Genomic DNA, 22,190 nt, shown 5'->3' on the forward strand with positions numbered 1-22,190 from the left:
AGAGATACTTCATGCTCTGGTGGTGGTTGAGCACCAGATACTTCTTTTGAGCACCAGATGGTTGTGTACATTGAAGAACCAGGTTTTGGTATTCATATACGTAAAATATGTATATAAAATGAAATATGAAATTATTTTGTTGACTGAGTCTGGCTCAGTAGCTTCTTTGGTTTAGAATAGAAGCAAATGCATGTGCCTGGCGGTGGTTTGGGGTTTTCTTTCTGTGGTGGGTTGACCCTGGCTGGATACAAGTTGCCCATCAAAGCTGCTCTGTCACTCCCCTCCTCAGCTGGACAGAGGAGAGAAAATATAATGAAAGGCACGTGGGTCGAGGTAAGGACACGGAGAGATCATTCACCAATTACCACCATGGCAAAACAGCCTCAACTTGGGGAAAATTAATTTAATCAGAGAAGGGTGATAAGAAATAAAACCGGATCTTAAAAAGCACCTTCCCCTTACCCCTCTCTTCTTCATGGGCTCAACTTCACCCCCAATTTTCTTTACCTCTTCCCCTCAAGCACTGCAGGGGGATGAGGAAATGGGGGTTGCAGTCAGTTCAACTGACTCTGCTGCTCCTTCCTCCCCAGGGCGGGGGGACACTCCTCACGCTCCTCCCCTGCTCCAGCCTGAGGTCCCTCCCAGGGGAGACAGTCCTCCATGAACTTCTCCAACACAAGTCCTTCCCATGGGCTACAGTTCTTCACAAACTGCTCCACTGTGGGTCCTTTCCACAGGATGCAGTCTTCCAGGAGCAGACTGCTCCAGCGTGGACCCCCCATGATCCTGCCAGCAAATCTGCTCCAGCATGGGCTCCTCTCTCCATGAGGCCACAGGTCCTGCCAGGGGCCTGCTCCAGTGTGGGCTTCTCACAGGGTCACAGCCTCCTTTGGGCATCCACCTGCTCTGACGTGGGGTCCTCCACGGGCTGCAGGTGTATATCTGCTCCACTGTGAACCTCCATGGCCTGCAGGGGGAGCCTGTCTTACCATGGTCTTCTACCACGAGCTGCAGAGGAACCTCTGCACCAGCACCTGGGGCACCTTGTCCCTCTCCTTCTTCACTGGCATTGGTGTCTGCAGAGTTGTTTCTCTCACATATTCTCACTTTTCTCTCCGGCTGCAGTTGCCGTTGTGCAGTAGCTTTTTCCCCCTTCTTAAATACCACCTTCACTGATGGGTTCGGCCTTGGCCAGCAGCAGGTCTGACTTGGAGCCGTCTGGCTTTGGCTCAATTGGACATGGGCAAGCTTCCATAAACTTCTCACAGAAACCACCCCTGTAGTCCCCCTGCTATCAAAACCTTGCCATGCAAACGCAATACACTTTCTGAAGAAAACATTCTCACAGAAGAATACTCCTGTAGAGGTTGCCTCGTGCCGTTAATTCAGCCAGTGCATTGCCGCCTTAGTCACTTGGGGCTTCTATGCAGAAATTTTTGAAAGAGAACAAAACAAAAGTCATCAAGGATTCCAAGGCAGCTGCAACTTGAACTTTAGGTATTTGTGGTTTTTTCAGTGTACACTGAAACAAAGGAGGGTGATTTCTTGTATTTATGGGATAAAGAAGACTAATCCTATTGAGACTAGTTCTGTTTTCTGCACTTTTTTTTTTTTTTGTCTTGATGCAATATGTAGCCTATCCTATTATAACATCCCCTCTGGCATAGGTGTTAAAAGGTGGGTGAGGTGGAATAAGACATCATCATTGCAAGACACTTCATATTTCCAGGTGATTGCCAACAATTTTCCCATTAACTGTCATTTGTTTTGCTAAGGATTTAATGAATAAGACAAGACAGAAAGGTTCTGGGCTAGAAACTGTAGGTTACCGTTGCCCTACCAGTAGTTTTACAATTTTGCCCTGTCCTTAAGACCTAGGCTGCCTGGTTTGCTTGTTGTGTACTGGTAGTGCATGTGTGTCTCTGAATTTGCCTATCTACAGATATTTTTGTGTAAGGTCAATCCATAATCTTTTTAACATTTAAATAAAACACTTAATGCAGCCATAGTCTTTGACTTCATTAAGAGGTAAGATGGTCTTTATCCTTGAATTTCATTTGATAAATTCAGTTGAAAGTTTGCATTATATTTTGTGCTGATTGCTTATGCTGTAAGTTATGTTTAACTGTCCTAAAAACTATCTAAGTTCTATTTGAGGAAGTCACAGAATATTATATCTGTGTTTAGTGAGCTTAGTATCTATGCAATACAGAATGAATGCTGACAAACACGTAAGAATTTTTTTTACGGTTTCTCTCCTGTCTCTTTCCCTGGAGAACTTGTTAGTACAATGTTCTCCACTTATAGTAGAAAATTCTTTTCTCGTTAATCCCTCTTTTCCCCCCCCCCTTCAATTTTAATGAAAAACTGCTTGCAGTTCCCCAACTGGGCCCTCACAAAGTTTGGTATGTTCTACTGTTATTAAATTCATCTCCTGGTGGCAAATCATGTCACCTCCATTCTTTCCAAGTGGTAAAAAATCTCCTTTTATTAGCAGCATTGATCACATTTACATTCCATGAGGTGATCTTATAAGTACACCTACACTGTATTTTTTTAATAGAAGCCTTCAGGCCTATTTCATGTCTACTATTTTAGAGGGCTGTTTTTCTCATTTTATTTTTGTATATAAGATCTCATTTTATGACGTCCTTCAAACTCTCCAAGCATTGTTTCACATTGGTGGAAATTAAAAAAAAACACCACCACACAAACACTAAAACTTGTTTCATTTTATCATTTTAAAAAATTGTGTCACTTTCAGTATTTATAGCCATGTTTTCCAGCTTCGAATGACCATTGTTTTTCTTTGTTTAAATCAGCAGTCGCACTAAGCATAAATAGGTAATTTTAGGGGATTGTACTTTGATATTTATACACGGCAGGGCCACATGCTTTCTTGCTTCCTCTTGAAGTGCCTTTGGCCTGACTCAAGACTAAATTTGACACACTCAATGTGATACCGTCTTCAAGCTCAGATAATTTTGATTTATTTTTTTTCCTTTTTCTTTTTGCCTTTCTTATTTGCACCTTTCTGAAGTGCCATTTTTTTGGACTGTGTTCTCCCACAGGAAACGAGCAATGGGAATTTCATCCACTTTTATGTTGCTCCAGTACATCCAGCCTGTTTTTACTCTCTAAAAACCTTCAGCAACTGACCAGTTCACTTTAAATCAAGTGTCTTATTTGAATTATTTCTCAAGATCAGTGAAGAAAGTTTTACATTGAGCCCAAATTAGAACGTGGCATTTATCGAGCGTCTTTAAAGCTCCAGGCTGGCAAACGCATGCTGTTCTAGCAAGATACACCTTATTGAGCATCTGTATGTAGATCCCATTGCATCTAGGAGGATGTCCCCTAAACAAATAAGGCACGTAGATAGCATCGTAAACTCACTTCACAGGAAATGCTAGACTTTACCTCTTTACTATTTCAAAAAGTAGAATCTGGGCAGTGGCAGAACAAAAAGTAGGGGTGGGAGGAAGTAGGGGAGTGCTCTGAATCATGGTGTGTGATGATCAGGATATTTAAAGGAGGATGAAAAATGGTGCGTATTCTTCAGATACGCAGCTTTAAGGCATTATTTACACAAAAATCATACAATTGCTGGACTTCTGGGCATAATAGATAAAATAATTAGGTTCTTTCATTATTTTCTTTGTAAAAGAGGACAAATAAATTTGTTAGGCTGAATTAAAGGTGATTGATTGTTGTGAAGAGAGTAAAGCAATTGCTTTGTTTCCAAATTCAGATGAATTTCATTCTTCTCTGAGAACTTAGATTATTCTGTAGAAATATTCTGTTCTGAACACTCTTATAGTATAGATTACGGGAGTGCTTCAAAAACTGCAACCTCAGACTTATCGTAAGACAGAAGTTAAAATATTGATTTCAATAAAATATTTTTTGAATCTAAGAAAAACACAAGACTTCTGTTTTGTTGATTAATATAATTTTGTCTGCATTCTAATAATATTCTAGAATTCTGATAATTGCACACTTCTTTTTTTTTCAGGATGCAAGGCATGCTGCAGAAGGAGAAATATACACAAAACTTAACCAAAAAATAGATGAATTTATTCAGATTGCTGATTATGATTGGACAATGTCTGAATCTGATGGAAGAGCTAGTGGATACTTAATGGACCTTATTAACTTTTTAAGAAGCACGTTTCAAGTTTTTACTCATTTACCTGTAAGTGTTCAAAATTAAGTTTAATTTCAAACTATCGGGGCATTATTTTATTTTAAAATAGTAAGATTTTGAAGATAGATGTGATTTTTTTTAATTGTGCACATGCTGGCAGATACATTTTTTTTTTATCTTTTTTCGGTACAAATGTATTTTCAGATGTGTTTCAGTATGTTGATGATGCTTACCCGTGGTAATACTTAGAAAATACTTTCAAATATTTTAGTAATATTGTTAACAACAGCTAATTTACAAATACTGGAAGAACTCATGCAGGTTTCTAGAGCATCAGATGGTCTTTTTAATTAATCGTATTGGTTCTGTGTACGCATGCATTGATTCAAACAATGCAGAATTGGTGCAAATCCTGCATTTGTACATAACGTTGCGGAGGTCTTGGATTTTCCGAGGTTGTTTTTAGCTAAATACTTTTGATCATGAAAAGTCATTTGATTCTAGTTAACTGAGCTTCATTGAAATGAATCCTTGTTCATATTCAAATATATCCCGTGTTACTTTCTCCTAGGTAAAAGGGTACTGTTAACCTGTTTTATGTACTACTTGTTACATTCTGTTGTCTGATTTCCCTTTGCTTTAAGACAAAAAAGACTATCTCTTGTTTGATTTATCACCATAATAGTCTATAGCTTTATAGATCTGGAGTAACTTGAATAACTTTTTCAAGCTACATCTGCTATTCATTAGCTTGTCCGTGGTTGCTGCTGTCACACTGATGTCTGAGTGCGTTACCCACAAGCAATGCCTATAAAGAATAAGTCCTCAATGCATAGAATGTTTTGAGGCTCCAGAATGGAAGTAAAAGATAATTTCTTTACATGCACAGCAAGGTTTTGAAGTTGCTGGCCTAGTGGGCTTATCTGGTCTTCCAAATCACACGTGAAGAGGCTGTGACTCTTCAGTCTCCTTTGTTTTTACTGACTCGAAGACATAACCCACTCAAAATTTATCACATAACATTGATGTGTATGTGAGGCATGAGGCATGTGCTTCTGTGCCACATCAGTTGGGCGTTTTTTGACAAAGAATAGCAAGTTTGTTAGATAGTTAAATTCATTGTAACTTAACATACAAAGCAGTGTGAACAAACGGCACTGCTCCTCAATGGTCATATGCGTATAGCAGTTGAGAGATGCGCACCTTCTAGAGAAGGACGTACAGAAGTCTGCCATGAATGTATGTTGTGATACAGCTGTTTGGAAATGAGCCACAGACAGAACAAAATAATGTGTTACGAGGGATGGAAGGAAGCAGCTGTGACATTAGGACTTGAAAAGTGTGAAAGGAGTAGAAGTATGTGCCTGGGGGCACAAGTCAACCTTTGGAGAAAGCTAGTTCCTGTGAAGAGGTTATTTGGTAATTTCAAACTCTGGTCAGGGAACAGGCAGGCTGTAGAACTGTATGGATGACTGGTCTGGTCTGGCAAGAGGGTTCTTGTAATTTTTAACTTGTCATGTGTGTTGCTCCCTATTGTGACTTGGCCAATTGTAGAAATGTACAGTCCTATGAATGTTGTTGTGCATGAGCTATGAAGGTTACATGAAAATGTGTATACAGTTTTGTTGTGATTATGGTGATTCTGGTTAGATTTGTAAGTTATTTTAATAAAAAGAAAATTTATAGTAAAATCATTTTCAAAGATAAGCCCAGAACTAGGTTCCATAACTCATTAAAATATTAAGTGCTTTGGAGTGCTAAACTAAGCTAGGTTCTCATATGCCATATTTAAGATCTGTAATAGTTTTAATATTTATTTTCATTAATGGATTATTCCGTTAATGTCACAGTGCCATTTCTATAACAATTTTTGTATGTCTGGCAGAAACATTCCACTGCTCAAAATAGTTTCTCAGAACCTTTTCAGTAATTAGAAGTCAAAGTACAGAAGTCCTAGCACTGGCTTTAATTCTATTAAGGAAAAGAGCAGAACAAGTAGAAGAATCTCTTCTCTTCCTACCTTAGCGTATCTGATCATGTTAGAGGTGGGCATTGTGTTAGGGCTGGGGGCACTAGTTGGCCACACTATTTCTCCATAGTCTTGTTCAAGGGTCACTGACTTTCTCTTTGATGCTGTTTCAAACCGTAGTCTTCCTGTAGAGGTGTTATGATACTTTCTTTAACAATTTTTCATTGCAGTCGTTAAATTCCTGTCATTAGAGTCTTGTTTTATTTCAGCTGTATGTGTAAGCTGTGTAAATGCACAGGGATGTGTCTCCTTTTGTGCTTCCATGTGGGGCTATACTGAATTATTTCTGTACTAATGTAGACATAACTTTTAAAAACCACATCTTTTGTTACATACCTGTTTTATGCAATTTGTATTATTTTTATTGGAACATTAGAGATCTAAATTAGGTAGACCATGATCTCAATTTTACTGAAACTGCACACTTCATGGCACAACTTAGTAGGGGTCTGGTATCTCTGTTGAATCACTGGAAATGTCTTGCGTCTCTGAAGCTTTTTTTTTTTTCCTCTTAAGTTTTATATCTTAGTTTTCTCCTCTGTGTTTGTTTATTGTACTTAAGAAGTAGTTTTGGAAAAGAAAATAGCTTTTTTTTCTACCCTGCAGTTATATTACCATTAGATTTATGTTAAAATTTATTAATGGGTTGTGTTACATTTAGATTCTTACTGTCCTGAGCCATTGTAAGTCTTACTTCAACAAAAGTATGTTAATAACATACAGATAGCCTCTGTAAGCCAAGATGGTAAACATGCCTTTTTTTTTTTTTAACCTAAGTATTTTGGAATATATTATATATTATCATGAAAACTTTCTGGAAAGGCATATCAGCAGACTCTTTGTCATTTGAAGTTTGCTACTTTTATATTTTCCTTATTACAGAAAAATATTTTATTGCTGAATTAGTATTACTTAAAGTATAATCTCTTTGTTATGCCTCGACAAAATACTATGTACATTCACAGATATAAAAAAAATAATTTAAGGAATTATGTAGCTGTAATTGATCTTTTTGGAAGCTTTTCTTTACCTTTTATTGCTACCAATTTTTTATTCTTTTTTTTTTTTGATGTTGACAGTACATCTTAATTTTTTTGTTTTGATTGCCTTACTGGTTTCCTTCTCAGAATAACAACAATGACCATGCAGCTATGTCGGTAAGTAGACGCAAGATGAAGAAAAAGCATGTGAACTGAAAAACTATGAACTGCCTGCAGGCTTATTGCTTCAATTTTTAATCATTTAATCATGATGACTTGCTGTGTACCTTGTGTGGTTGCATGCAGGGATCAGGGTAATGACTAACATTGGGCTTTCGTATACTGGGACAGCAGGGGCCCTAAAAACCTTGCAGAAGGTTGATGGGGTGTGCCTTGCATCCCAAATGAGATAATTTAGAGGAGACTATGAGCCCTTTTGGACGAGAGGTCAGGTATCAAAATGCAGCTATGAGACGTGCATACAGAATAAGGGTAGGTAACAGCATAAAGAATCAGTGAAAGTTCCATCGTTCCTGGGGTCAAGGGAATGTGTGTGCTCTATTGTATTTTTATTTTTTTTTAAGAATATGATGGATTGCATTGAAGAATTCTTCAAAGCCCTGATTATTTTCAGGTCATCAATTTTTTGTATAAGGAGTTTATTTTGATTTAGCGTAAGCATTTCTATGATAACGAAAGTGTTGGAATTAATATTATTCTGTTAAGAGTCACTTCTGAATATTCAATTTCTGAACTTACTTTTACTAATTTTGTGTAAAAATGTGGTTGAATCTTGTTCACTTAAGCAATGTACACTTAAGGAATGTAGAGCAGCAAATGTACACTCTGCTGTTCACTGTTTAAGTGAACAAATGTGTAAGGCACTTAGAGAACACAGTGTGGGAATAACCCCGTTCATTGTTACAGTCTGGAAAGCAGTTGGCTGAGTTGTAGCTCTGTGAATCTGGAGAGAGGATCTAGCAGTGGGCTTACAAATTGTTAGGAGCCTAGAACAATGACTAACAAATGGAGGTTTAGGGAGGTGGATTATTTAGTTAAAGAGAAGGCTGGGGAGAGATCTAGTGGCAGCCTACAACCTCTTGAAGGACAGGTACAAAGGTGATGGAGCCAAACTCTTCTTGGTAGGACTGCCAAATTCACATGTTGCTATGGTGACAAATAGAAGTCTGGGAGAAGATGAAGCGTTGATGTTAGGGAAAACGTTTGCATGAAGAGAGTAGTGCGGTGTTGGAGGAGATTACCCAGAGAGGCTGTTGAGTTCCTGTCCTCAGTTGTTTTGAAGGCTCAGCCAGAAAAAAGGATGATGGACCTGAACCAGTGTTGGCAATAGTCCTACGCCAAGTAGGAGGTTGGACAAGATGACATTGGTGGCTCATTCCAATGAGCATTTCTGTGATTTCTGTTAAGCTAACAGGTGTCATGAGCACTAGGAATATTGAATGTTTTGTGTAGAAATATTTCTTGTTAATGTTGAATAGGCGTCAGTGTGCTGGTTTTGTCATGACCAAGCACTAGCAGAATTTCAGAGATGCAGAGCACAGAGGCTGTATTGCTTTTGAAAGGCTATAACTTGAGAGTCAGGCAGTTTTAAACAGTTCTGTTTTCTAAAGTTACAAAAATTTAGTCTTTTGAGATTATTGCTGTTTTCAGGATCTTTTACATCCCATTTTAAGTTCATATTGCAGTTTATGGTGTCATTACATACTTCGAATCAAAAAGCAAACTAAAATTTCATTGTACAGCCATTAATCTCATGAAATCAGTTGGGTGATCAAATTTCTTATTAAGGACCTGCATTTTTTAGTTTTTATTTTGAACAGTTAAAAAAAATCATACCTTTTATTTTCAGATCAGGTAATTAATTTGAAATTATAGAGGATGTATATTTAAGTGGTTTTAATCTAAGTTTAGAATTAGCTGAAGTTTTATTCTAGATCTGTGCTTTGTCAGTACAAAGTTAGTATTGGATAACTCCTTGGAAAAGAATGACAATTCAAAAGTAACAGTTACAAATTACTTTCGAATAGGTATTTTTTTATTACTTCAGTAGAATTTGGGGCAGAGACTGAAAGTAAAATTGATTCTTAAAAATTCCATTAATGTTTTTTAGTATACTTGTATTTTATCAATAGTTCAGAAGTTGGATTTTAGTCCTGATGTTAAGTAATAAAGTAATATAATACTTCAGTATTATGACTGATACAATCTGTGGTTAAGTTTCTTTGCATTTTCAGAAAGCTTTTCATTATGTCATTTCAAATCAATTCTTCAGCTTAACTTGGATTTAACAAGATAAGTTTTGTTACTTCCTTTTATGCTGAGGATGGCAGTTTGTGTTATTTTATTGTTTCTGTGATTGGCAGCAAAAGCCTAATTTCACAGCTTGCATTGAGGGTGAAGGGGGGGTGGTTTTCTGCAGCTATATTCAAAAACTGTCAATCAACAGCCTCCACAGGCTACTTAGAGAATGGGTTTTCTTACTGGTTTCTCCAAATGCCGCTTCATGCTGTCTTTGATTGGCACAGCCTGGCAGGGAGGATGGATGAATCTGTCACTGGCTAGTTAATTGTGTTGCCGGTCTCAGCCTGACATCAGGTCTTTGACTCCTAAGTGGCTCAATACAAAACAAATTAGCAGATTGTAGTCATATTTCTCATTCTATATGCTTTGACTTTGTTGAATGCAGTCCATAAATCATATTGACTGACACCATAGTGAATGATGAAAGCTGCTTTTGAGACAGCTAGCATGGGTCTTAGCAGTATCGCGAAGGTGCCGTGGAAGGATGCATATGGCTGACCCTTTGGGAATTCCCTAGGAGCCAAATGTCTCTCTACTGCAATTGTTCTTAGAAGAAAAGCTTTGGGTCCTATAAAAAAGGATTTAATATGTCAGCAGATTCTCTTTACAAGCTCCTTTGAAATATAAGAAGTTTGTCTAAGGGTTTTTTCTTTTTACAAACTTGTATTTCAGCAAAATGTGAAGGCTGGGTGAAAAAACAGTTGCCTTTAACACTGTTAGCAGGTGTTTTTGCTTATAGAATAGGGTCCTTGTTTCTTAAACTTTACGTTGGTTGAGTGGAAGAATAGGTTTTGTAGATAGCAGCAATTAGCATAGGCGCAGCGGAGATAATAGTGGTGTCTCCACATGGGAGGCAACTGGAGCACATGTGAGAAGCCTGCTGAATCTCTGCATGCTATTGAATATAGGTATTTAATTACTACATACAGTAACCACGGCCACCCCCTTCCTTAAAAAAAATGATAGTAATTAAAAAAATCCCGGCAAACGGACAAATAATAAACGTTAAGAATGTTTTAAAACTAACTAAGATTTATTTAATTCTGGAAAAGAAATGTCTTATTGTTATGTTCATGAATCCTTAAATTTCCTCTTCAAAATGCATTATGAATAAATGGCAAGGAACTGATTAATTGGTGGATGGTAGAAATTTGGAGAGAGATTTTTTACTAGATCTCATTTGTCGAACACGAATTTGAATTTCATTCTTTTCTGGATATTGTACATCCAATGTATTTTGAACTGGGAAGCACTGAATTTTGAAGAGGATAACAGTAAAGTTCACATTTCTCTCAGTTAAAATTCAGCATTTTGATTGCTATCTGTAGCTTCGTTTTTTCTCTAGATTTAAGAAAACCGAGTGATTGTATTAAGTATAAACTGTGTATAGTAAACTTCTATTATTTGTTGATGTGTCATTTGAACAATAAGCCTGTAGTTCAAGTTACATAGTTGGAAATAGTTTAAGTGTTAGGATGTTTTCATTTTATGAAATTTTAAAATAAGCATTAAACGTACGTGTATTTGACTTATTTATGTATTGGACTTATTTAAAGTCCAAGTGGCTTTTACCATGTCATTTCTGTATTGTAACCATTATCTTGTGCTCCAGTACTATTGATATTTGCCAGATTTTAACAATTAACAACAGATGCTTGTTAGAAATATAAAATTCTGTCTTTTATTTAAAATAATAGAGGAGTACATATTGTTTGCATATAAAATAAATTGAATGTTAAAATTTTTCTTGACAACCTATTAATCTGGTTGAACTTTTATTACATTATAGTGGCAGCATAAATAGGACATGGAGCTGATTTGATGGAGCAGTACATTAAACAGAGATGCACTAGTTGTTCCATTAAATCAAATGACATTTCCATTAAGTATTTCAAACCTACTACACTGTAATTAAATGAACTGTGGCCCATTGATTCCCCTTCTTGCCTCCTTTTTTCCTTCTTTTTTCCCCCTTTTTTCCTCTTTTCTTTTTTTTCCATTCATATTGATATTGTTCTGCTTGGGGAATAGAGCTGCGTATCTCCCCGTGTAGTTACCAATGGGCTTGGGAGCATGCTGTTCTTGCATTGTTTCTTACATTCCTTGTTGTCAGTTCATCTATTTTGGTCAAAATGTTATTTGCTTTTCTGAGATTTTCAATTAAGAAACTGACATCTCATTTTAGATATAAAGCTCCTAACAGTTCAAGGTGTCCTACTGATAAAGAGGTATTAGAAAAAGCCATTTAATGTTTCAGTGTGACATGTGAGGAGAGTGACTACTTTCCATTGTATTGTCTACATTTTAATTACATTTTAACAAAGAATGGATTTTTAAAGTACAAAATATTTAGGGCCGAATTTGCTTTCTGTTATATGTACACATAAAAATTCATTTATATGAGCAAGTTGTTTTATTAAGGACAAGATCTGGCTCTTCAGATGTTGGAGCAGAACGTTCCAGACTTTTTGGGGCAGTGAATTGCTGTCTGTCTTTACCATTTTTCACTGCTTATGTGTGTTTCTGTGAGTCAACAGTGAATTGATCAACCTGACATTGCAGAAAACAGCTGGAAAACCATTGTTTTAGAGAATAGGTCTCATTGCTTTACTGATGGATATAAGAAGTAAAACGATAGTGATGTGTGCTCCAGTAGGTGTATTAAGTAATTATGATTTCTTTCGTGTAAGCTTGTTAATAGTTACCTTTGTTTCAATACATATTGTAACATAGATGTCAGTTGAAAAGCGTGGTTTATAAGTACATTAAATTAGAGTTTCATAATTGCATTTGAAAGCCAAGACCGCTCTGCTCCTAAAAGTTTGCAGTGCTATGAATAGAATGGTGCTGGAGCGAGTACAGAGGGCAACGAAGCTGGTGAAGGGCCTCCAGAATAAATCTTATGAGGAGCGATTGAAGGAGCTGGGACTGTTTAGTTTGAGGAAGAGGAGGCTGAGGGGAGACCTCATCGCTCTCTACAACTACTTGAAAGGACATTGTAGAGAGGTTGGTGCTGGCCTCTTCTCACAGGTAACTAGTGATAGAACAAGAGGGAATGGGTTCAAGCTGCAGCAGGGTAGGTTTAGGCTGGACATTGGGAAAAAATTCTTCACAGAAAGAGTGGTCAGACACTGGAATAGGCTGCCCAGGGATGTGGTGGAGTCACCATCCCTGAATGTGTTTAAGACTCATTTAGATGTAGTGTTAAGGGATATGGTGTAGGGGAGAACTTTGTAGAGTGGAGATGATGGTTGGACTCGATAATCCCAAGGGTCTTTTCCAACCTAAATGATTCTATGATTCTATGATCCGATCGGGTATCTGGTCTTACTTGGTTGTCTTAATTCTAAGGTAGACTTTCAATATCTTTCAATTTTTTGCTACAAATTTTTTAATAATTTATCAAATTAATTTCTGATTTTGTGCTTTGTGTTTTGGTCTCATGTTTGGAAAATTATTTCTCTCAATTATATATACATTGTCAAGAGAAATGTTACTAACTAGACTGTGATTGGAAAATTATTTCTATTTCGTACAGCAGAGGGCTACATTTCGTTTTGTAAGTAGTTGATTACTGACAGCACTGATTTATTAAGCATCTGAAAAGATGATAGATAAGCATGAATATTTTAAATAATTTAGTATCAAGCTTTGGATGGAGTTCAAGCAATCAAAGTGCCAATAATTAGCACAAGCTGTTATAAGAAATGCCCCAACTGAAAGCAATGGGTTTGGTTTATATAAAGCTTGGGGGTTTGTAACTGACTATTGTTAAAAATATGCAGCATGTTGATTTTCATTACATTCTTGCTTTCATTCTGTTTGGGTAAAAAAAAAATAAATCCACAAAGCTGTTCATATGCTCATATGCTTCAGCAATTTATATTGTTATTATTTTGGAAATGTCCTTGTATTTGTTGAGACTGTTGGATTTCTGGAAGAAATATCAATAATTGCTTTAATATATGTTTAATTTAGTTCCCCATTTGGTTTAATAGAAACAAAGACAGTAGGTCAAAGAAATAACAGCAAGTGTTATCTTTCTCCTTCTAATCTAAGTCCTGCATCATTAAGACTTCGAGTGTATGTTAAAATCAAATCAGATAAGCAGTTCTTTAGTGACATGTCGTTTGTTTCTATCTTAAAACCTGTTGCTCTTTCTACTAGGGAAAAGTGGCCCAGACAGCTTGCATGTCAGCCTGCCAGCATCTTTCAATGTCCCTAATGCAGATGCTACTGGACAGTGAATTAAGGCAAATAAGTATGGGAGCAATTCAGCAGTTTAATTTAGACGTGATACAGTGTGAACGTAAGTAGATGTTCCAGAATTCCTATCTATATCTGTCTTAACTGCAAAAAAGTTCTTCAATGTAAGCCATATAATGATTTTTTTTACATAATCTACTAAAACTTTGTCCTTTAAAAAAATTATTACAGTAGAGTTTCTTGTAAAAGTATTTATGAGTAAGTATGTTAAAATTTCTGGGAATTTTTTTAATGAAACTTTTTTAAAATCATGTATCTGATTGAAAAGTACATCTCTTGTTACTCCTGTTGGGATCATAATCGATATATCCAGTAAAAAGTCTGGTACAAAATTGCCCCAAATCACTAAATAAATATTATGCTTTTATAGTTGAGAAAAAAAAGGTCAAATGTCTGTGAAATTTTAATTTTCCCTCTTGAGTTTATTCATTATAATACAAATTTTGAAAGTACTGTTACATAGGGTTCCCTCCCTTCTAGAACTAATACTGCCTTACTCACTGTGCAGAATAATAGTACCCATTTAGTAAACATCAGATGTTGTTTTATTCTTGCTATTCAAAGTATAGCATCAGAATTATTTTATAAAACTGGTTCAGTCCAGCACTGAAGGCAGGATTAATTTGCTCGTGTTGTGCGTGGAGCTCACTGCTGCGGGTGAACTGTTAATCTGTATGAAGGAAGTTACTTCCATAGCATCACTGTGTTATGAATAGGTTTTAGGTCTAGTTTTATAGTTGATGGCTGAGATACAGTGGAAGGGCTCACTGATGGTTTTTTTCAAAGCGTTTTTTTAGATTCTTATACTCCGTTTCTTCAAAGTATCTTTCCTGTTATGTGTTTGAAGCTCATGTGTTTGAAGCTTATGTATTTTGGGTCTCAGTGATTTCGGTGACAGCTGTAAAATGGGGCAGTTCTGCAAGTCGTATCCTGAGGATCTTAGTTTGGACATGTGAAAAAATTGATGACTACTCAATTAGCAGACATCTATGGGAAACTGGAAATTTGATTTCAAGCAATGTGGTTAGCATCACAAAGGGTTCTTGTGGGAGTCCAGGGACAAAGTTAAGGGGCATTTTTGACGTTTTAACCATATGCTTGTGTTTCCTTCTCCTGCCTTATTTGTTGCATTGCAGCTAAACTCTGTAACAGGTAGAGCCAGCATCTTTCTGACAGTCCTTCGTTATATAGCCTTAAGGCCTTTCAGTGCGTGGAATGAACTGACGGGATTATCAGGGTCCGACTGAAAAAATATTTGTGATCATGACATTAAAGTTTGTCTCATGGTTGCACAAGTTGGCCAAACAAATGATGGTTTGACTTTTTTTTTTACTTTTAGTATGCTTGATGTTGCAAATTTCATAGTATTATTTTCAGGTAGGTGGGTAGGGGTACATGTATGTGCATTTGTGTACTTTCCTAGACGTAAAAAAGATCCCAGTTGTAAAAACAGAAATTCCATAGTATTCATAGTATGGATACCGTAATCATCCATCTAGACGAGCTGAATTGGTGCACCCACTACACAGTCATCTGCCTTCCAAACAAATAGTGTAACAGCGAAGAAAGCTTGCCCACTACCGTATTATTACGTTTCTAATATTTAAAATATCATCTGTGAATAACACAGTACTTCACTACTCTATAGATTAACCAATTCACTGTTTCACTTGGGGATTTCTAGCAGCACAGGCAATAAAATGCATGCCTTGCAGGTAACTTTCATGGTATGAACAGTATGTTCACAGGAAAGTAATGAGAAGTCCCAACGAGTTCAGCTGTCATCTGGTCTCTGGGTTGTTTTCAGACCTTTTTCTTCTCAGCCTTTGCCCTGAGAATTCCTAATTTCTATTACCACTCTTTCTACCATCTTTAGTTGCTGCACACTGGAAACTTTGATCAATGAAGAGATCTTAGTAGAGTTTTATTTAATCTACCATGATAACTTTTCATTATTTTAATATTAAAATACAACCTTAAGACAACATGTTTTGTTATATGTAGCTGTTATACTGAGCATGTGGCATGAACAAGATGTGGGAAACCTTGGGCCAAAGTGAGAAAGTTTCAGAAAACTAGTAACTTAAAGTTAGTTAAGTACTAGTAAAACCAGTAACTGAAAAATGCATTCTTTCCACCATTGCGTAACTTCTAGAGTGGGATGTACAGATGCAGATAGAATAAACTTTAATTATTCCTTTCTACAAAGCTTAAAAAGGATGTTAGAAAAAAATTGGTTTTGCACAGAAACCCTTTGAGTAGTTTCAATACAATTATGGAAGTCAGAGTAGTGTGTTGCAGCGAAGGACATCTTACAATCTGTGGAATAAGGGATCGACACAAGATTTTGCTCAGACCGCTTTGCTGTTGTGGTTTCATTCATAAGGTCCGTCACAGGCACATTCCAGGCCTCACTGTGATGCCTGTGATTTATGTTCTTGCTCATCACCCTCCCCCAGCTTTATTCTTTGTCACTTTGGGATTAATGGATACGACAGTGACACAGTGACATTTCAATTAGTGCTTAGAGTGTGCAAATAATTCACAACTCTTGGGTAGTTTCCTACTGTATTGCATACATGGGTTTGACATTTTTCTTATAAACAGTGGAGTATACTCATATGCATTTTGAACTAGAAGTTACGTGAGATGTAGAAAGTTGTGAATATCTGAAGATACATTTTTAAAAATTCTTGGCAATATTCTAGATATTTATTCTCATCTTTAACATTGCATTTTTATTCTTTCTAATGTGAACTGGAGAAGATTTAAATAAAAGTAGGAAAATGTCATTACTTGTCATATTTTATCTTCTCTGTTAAAAAGCAATCAGCAGTCCAACCAACAACCCAATAATCTGTTAATAAGCAGCAATCTGTTAAAGTCAGTAAGTGCTGAAGTTCTTAGTCACAGCAAATAGGTAGAATGATAAGTGAAATTCCAAGAAAGGAAGGAAGGTGGAAGGGAAGGAGGTGATCTTGTGGTGAACTCTGGGATTTCATTATTCTGCACTGCATTTCTATGCAAAGTACCTAACTGTAAAAAGCACAGCAGAAAATCTGGAAGTATCTGATACTTTTGCTCAAGAATAGTGATAGTATCAGCTGGTCTTCTCTGATGATTTATTAAAAAAAAAAAAAGCAATGACCTTCTTACTCTGCTTCTGGTAAGGTTTTTTGTATTCCTTCCAAATGTTCCAAAAGCTTTCAGTTCGATTTCAGTTTTTCCTGTTCTAATTGAAGTATTTCTCTACACTCTCTACATATTTTATAACTTGGAGCAGTGTTTTGCCTCTGTATTTTACACCATTCTTTCTCAGCGGTGATCTTCCACTAGGATGATTGGGGTTCTTACAACAGTATTCAGAAAAATAGAATGTCCTAGGTCCCATTGAATAAAACCCAAAGAATATGGACATTGCATTTCAGCGCCCTGGGGAAGGGCAGCATTTGCTGTGTCTTGAAGATGAAATTCAAGTGTAGGTTGCTGTATCTCACTTTATGAGAAGCAAGGTGTACATAATAGAAAATGAGCTTTTTGGAGACACCATCCAGATCTAGAGACCTGACATCAGCTTTTTATTAAGGAATTAGAACTTGTCAGAAATTCTAATTGCCGGAAGAGTTAAATGTAATTTTTATCATTTATGTGTTTTAACATAGCTGAATTGTGAGATGGGATTCATTGACAGGAGGAGGCATGATTGAGTGGGCATCCTTCTTCACCCAGACATGGATCTGTGCAAGGATGAAAGGGTTTTGGGTCCTGCCTATAAATGAGCATGGGTTAGCAGAGAATTAGCACAAAGCAGGATGCCATACACCTTCCTAACCCAGCCCTGTGTAGGGCTTCCTGCCAATCCCTCTTTTTTCACCCACTGTGTGCAGAGCTGCAGTATCCAAGAGCAAGAGAGATCTTGACCCAAGTGCTCTTTGTTGAGCATACATGAAGGTAATCTCCAGGTGGGCATGCCAGAAGCTGAGGAACTCAAATCCTGTTTTTCCCTTGAAAAGGCACTACATTCTCGTCTGGAGGCCTCTCACTTTACCTGCCTCCTCTCCCATCTGGGAAGTCAAGTTAACTTAACTCACTTGAGACCATCCTTCATCTGCCGGTCACATATGGCAGCTCGGGAGCGAGGGGAAGCAGCGAGATGTGGCGGGTGCTGGGGCCAGGGCTGGGGGCTGCTGCCCGGCCAGCTGGCAGCTCCCTCGGCAGGCTCCCTCCAGGCGTGTTTGAACAGCTGGAGCATCCAACAGGGCTGCAAAGTGGCTGACGGCTGCCGAGATAGTCACCTGATTCTCTGTGCTTCCTTTAAAAATACATTTGTAGCCTTGCCATCCTGCCTGTGGGTCGATGCTATGAGGCTGAAGTAAAGCTGTCCTAATTTACCTTTGGAGCCAAAGTCTGGACTCTGGTTTTGAATTTCTGCCATTGAGCAGCAAAACTATTTGTCAGGAATTAGGTACTGAATTCCCAGACCAACAGAGAGGCATAACCACAGGGGGTTGTGGGAGAATAAAATTAAGAGACCTGTTAATAAATCTAGTAGTGTGCAGAAATTCAGTACAACTTACAGTTAGAGATGTCTTAAATTCCGTCTTATCAGACACAGCCTCTTAAGATATCCATTAACACATATACATCAATTCACATATATCCGGTATACAAAATGTAATGAAAAGTTCAAAACAAAGTATTCAAAAGAAAATGGACTGAAGTCATCTTTACAATATTTAAATTTGCCATTCTCATGTGTGTGTTACCTCACAGCCTGTTTTTGTATTATTACATACTTTTTTCATTAGTTCCTACCTCCTGTAAATTCCCAAACTGGCTGTTGTAGGAAGTACATTGAGATTGTATATATTGTGGACACAGATTGTGCCAAAGATCTTGTTCTATATACACAGAAAAGGTCCACACAGTATCACCAAAGTGCAGGGAAGGTGTTAACAAAAATCTTGTGAATACCAGATTCATGTAATGCATATTTTCAGCCTATTTTCCTGAAAACATTGAAGTTTCTGATTCAAACTGCCAAGCAGCTAGTTTTTTGCCCCTACATGTGATAGTTTAATGGTGATCTTTGCATTTTCACTCTCGCATATTATAAAATTCCTGAATGCTCCTATGCATGCTAAAACAACCAACCAACCAGCCTCCTACCCCTCCAAATCCTCTTTAAGCCTAGAATGAATGTGAGGGGTGAATATTTTAAAAGATGTATATATGACAATGTTTCATTATTATCTGGAAAAGGACCCTTAGGACAAAGACATTAAGAATGTTAATCCTGTTCTTATAATATCTTCCTAAAATGCTGTGCAGTAGAAACTATTTAATTAGCTTTGTAAAATTGTTAGCAAAACTTAAAAGCCCTGAGCTGAGGGCGGAGGGGGAACTGTCTGACCGTTACCGTAAGTAGATTATCTTTTTGCCCTTTGAACTCATGAAATTGTAATAATGAAACAAATTCTACTGTAGTCACTTGTCAAAAATGACCCAAATCTGAGAATAAATGCTTGTGCTAGAGTGAGTGTCCCTGGTGTTGTAAATGCATTTATAATACAAAATTGTAGTTAAAGAGAACAAAGCATATACAATAATTAAGTTTGGTACCTTGTGTGCTTCTTGTTCTGTAACTGCAATGATAGTATGTACTACATAGAGAAACTAAGTCATACTGCATTATTTAATGCATTAGGATAAATTTCAAACTATGTTAGCCTGATGAGCTGCAGAAAGGATGCAAACGTTTGCCCTGTGGCAAGTAAAAGGATCCCACTATAGGAAGGTGCCTCCCAAAGTGTAAAGTGCCAATAGCTAACTGAAAAGTTTTGCTGCAGGTCACGCTTTTCAGTTATATGTGCTTTTCAATTCTATAGCCATTCCTTTGCCTTAGAGGCATTAGAGCCTTAGAGCCATTCCTTTGCCTCCTTCTCCCAGTGCTAGCACTGTGGAGAGGCTGGAGGAGCTCAGATTCTAGTGGGGGAAGCTGGTCCCAGTGTAACTGTGTATGAACGGAAAGCCATAGAAGATCAGATACAGATGGGCATTCTCTTTCAAGAACAGTACAGGTTCCCCTTCCTTGTTTAGGGGATGTAGAAGAGTCCCCTTCTGACCATCACGCTTATCCTCCTTATTAGTGTGCTGCCGTAGCTCACAACCCACGTATCTCTTCAGCTGTTTGCTGTGGGGCATTGCTAAGAATTCCCTGCTATAGTAGAGTGTTGCCACTTTAAACGCTACGTTTGGCTGAGCACAGGGGCCAGCATCATAGGCCTGTCCGTCCCTGAAGAAAGGGTAGTCCCAGTGGCCATGAAATACTTGCAGAAGGCAGCCATGGAGACACTCAACCCTTTAGCCTAGGGTGTTCAGAAGTGCTTTCATAGGCCTGGAGGTCTTTTGTTCTTCTGCAGGTTGGTGGTTGTACAGACTGTTTTCTCTTTGCTGCTTTTAAAGAGTTTATTATTAAGTGAACTCTCTCTATAAAATGCTGGCTTTAGGATATGCTTTTGCTACTGTTTTTTATCTTTCTTCTTTTAATTTAAAAAGTATCTTTGTGGTAGATTGAAATTTCCCGAAAACTCCTCTAGAAGCTTGGTATTACTTACCAAATAGGAAAACCAGACAATTTAAAATTCAGACTTGAATACAGTAATCAGTGAGCATTTGCCAACTGTTACCAATACTTGCCTGTGACATTCCAATGTTCTCCCTAGGGTGTTTGATTGCTATTTTTGATTCCTTTAGTTGATTTTCAAGTTTAATTAATTTTCCTATTGTGTGACTGTCCATAAAATTTTTGCACTACTGTAGTACAAGTAATAAATTCCACCTCTACTGGTAAAGCTGCTACTCTGATACTATATTAATCTACTACTAAGCTATTCTTAGATGCTCTGACATGGTCTTAGTAGCTTCTTGTACCACTTAAGTAAGAATATTTATTATTTTAATTTGCAGTTGCATTACATATAATAACTTTTAGACTTGTGAATAGTCTATCTGAATTCATTAGTCTAAGCTGAAACCATACCTTCAGAAGTAAACGATGGAGCCCATTATTTTACTGTCATGTTAGCTGGGACACCAATGTCTTTCTGGATTTTACTTTCACTTGATGATCCAAATTTTTTAACTAACCATGAAAAAAAAAATCTATTAAGGATTTCATATTACTTTTAAATGTTAGTAGGAGTCCATGTGGCACAGTAGAGTTGAGCACTGGATCTGGAAATTTTTTGGATACATATATTCTGTTTCCTCTACCATTGAATGACCTGTTTCTCAAGCTTGGAAAAAAATGTTACCTTTCTCTGCCACAGATGATACCTCTCTAAACCGATTACAGTAATATCATCTACTTTGTTTTGTTAAGACCTCTAACTGAAGAGCATAAGAAAAAAATCTCTTAAGCTTTTTTGAAGTAAGATGTATAACTTGAGTGGGGATGTGAGGCAGGGGGTGTTTCTGCAAGTGTCTGTCTTCTAAATGTGTGACTGGCATAAGAACAACAGAAAGTATATTTCTTTTCAAATTTGACAATTATTGATCGTTTCCTAATTTAAGCAAGTAGCTTTTTTTCATTACTGTAAGTGTTACCATTTTTTGTATTTTGAATACAGTTTTGCCTTTCAATTTTGACAGGCTGTTTTGGGGTTCAAAAAGAGCAGAAGTTCATTATTGATGAGCTGGCTAAAAGGCATGAACAGGCGTTTCAGCTCTACTCTGTCTGTGGCACGTAGAACTTTTCACCTGTCGTCTACACATTAAACTAACTCCCACCTTAGTGTTTGGCTTTTATTGCTGTTTGGCTAGAGGTGGGGGTTTTATAGCGCAGATGCTGTAACAAAAGCAGATGTTTGAAAATATGTTGACAGCCATGGAATTGGTATTATTTCGAAATTCTTCAGTAATCATTCACCTGAGGCCAAGAAAAGATGTTGGCTTCTGTGGTTGTAGCATTATTACTGGGTTAGAATTTTAAGGAAAATTCCTAATAGTACTCCTAAAGGTATTATTCTTTGGGATTATTAGAAAAATGATGTGAAAGGCGTTTTTTTTGGTTGGCTTGTTTGTTTGGTTGGTTGGTTTTAATCATTGTGAGTTATTAATCTATTTCTATCAAACTAGTTTCATTTTAATGCTGGCTAGCATTTATATTGCATAAGGCTTGAGTTTCTGTTAGATTTTTTTTTTAAATCTATATCAGTAATATTTTTAACCTTTCTTTGCAGTGTTTGCTAGTTCTGAGCCTGTGCCAGGATTCCAGGGAGACACCCTGCAGTTAGCTTTCATCGACCTCAGACAAGTAAGACACTGGTTGTTGTTTTTTATCCTACTAATTTCCCCTTTTGACCAATGCTGAAGTTATTAAATTCAAGAACCTTTCATGTTTTCGCATTCCCATGTAATTAGTTTTGAAAAGCGGTTATTTGAA

At 37.2% G+C, this 22,190-nt stretch overlaps 1 protein-coding gene across 10 annotated transcripts in view; it reads left to right on the forward strand.

Moving 5' to 3' along the window:
- The window catches only part of EXOC6 (exocyst complex component 6), a 99,135-nt gene that overhangs the window by 50,664 nt on the left and 26,281 nt on the right, over window positions 1–22,190 (forward strand). For 5 of the 10 annotated variants that reach the window (XM_063338262.1, XM_063338263.1, XM_063338264.1 and 2 more), the window contains exons 18-20: window positions 4,016–4,195; window positions 13,646–13,787; window positions 21,988–22,061. In XM_063338262.1, coding sequence (XP_063194332.1) covers window positions 4,016–4,195; window positions 13,646–13,787; window positions 21,988–22,061 — 396 coding nt within the window. Of the gene's footprint in view, window positions 1–4,015; window positions 4,196–7,255; window positions 7,334–13,645; window positions 13,788–21,987; window positions 22,062–22,190 lie in introns of those variants that run through there. The other 5 variants (XM_063338260.1, XM_063338261.1, XM_063338265.1 and 2 more) reach the window with 2 other exon arrangements.

This window comes from Chroicocephalus ridibundus, chromosome 6, assembly GCF_963924245.1.
Source record: "Chroicocephalus ridibundus chromosome 6, bChrRid1.1, whole genome shotgun sequence".
In the NCBI taxonomy this organism is placed as follows: Eukaryota; Metazoa; Chordata; class Aves; order Charadriiformes; family Laridae; genus Chroicocephalus; species Chroicocephalus ridibundus.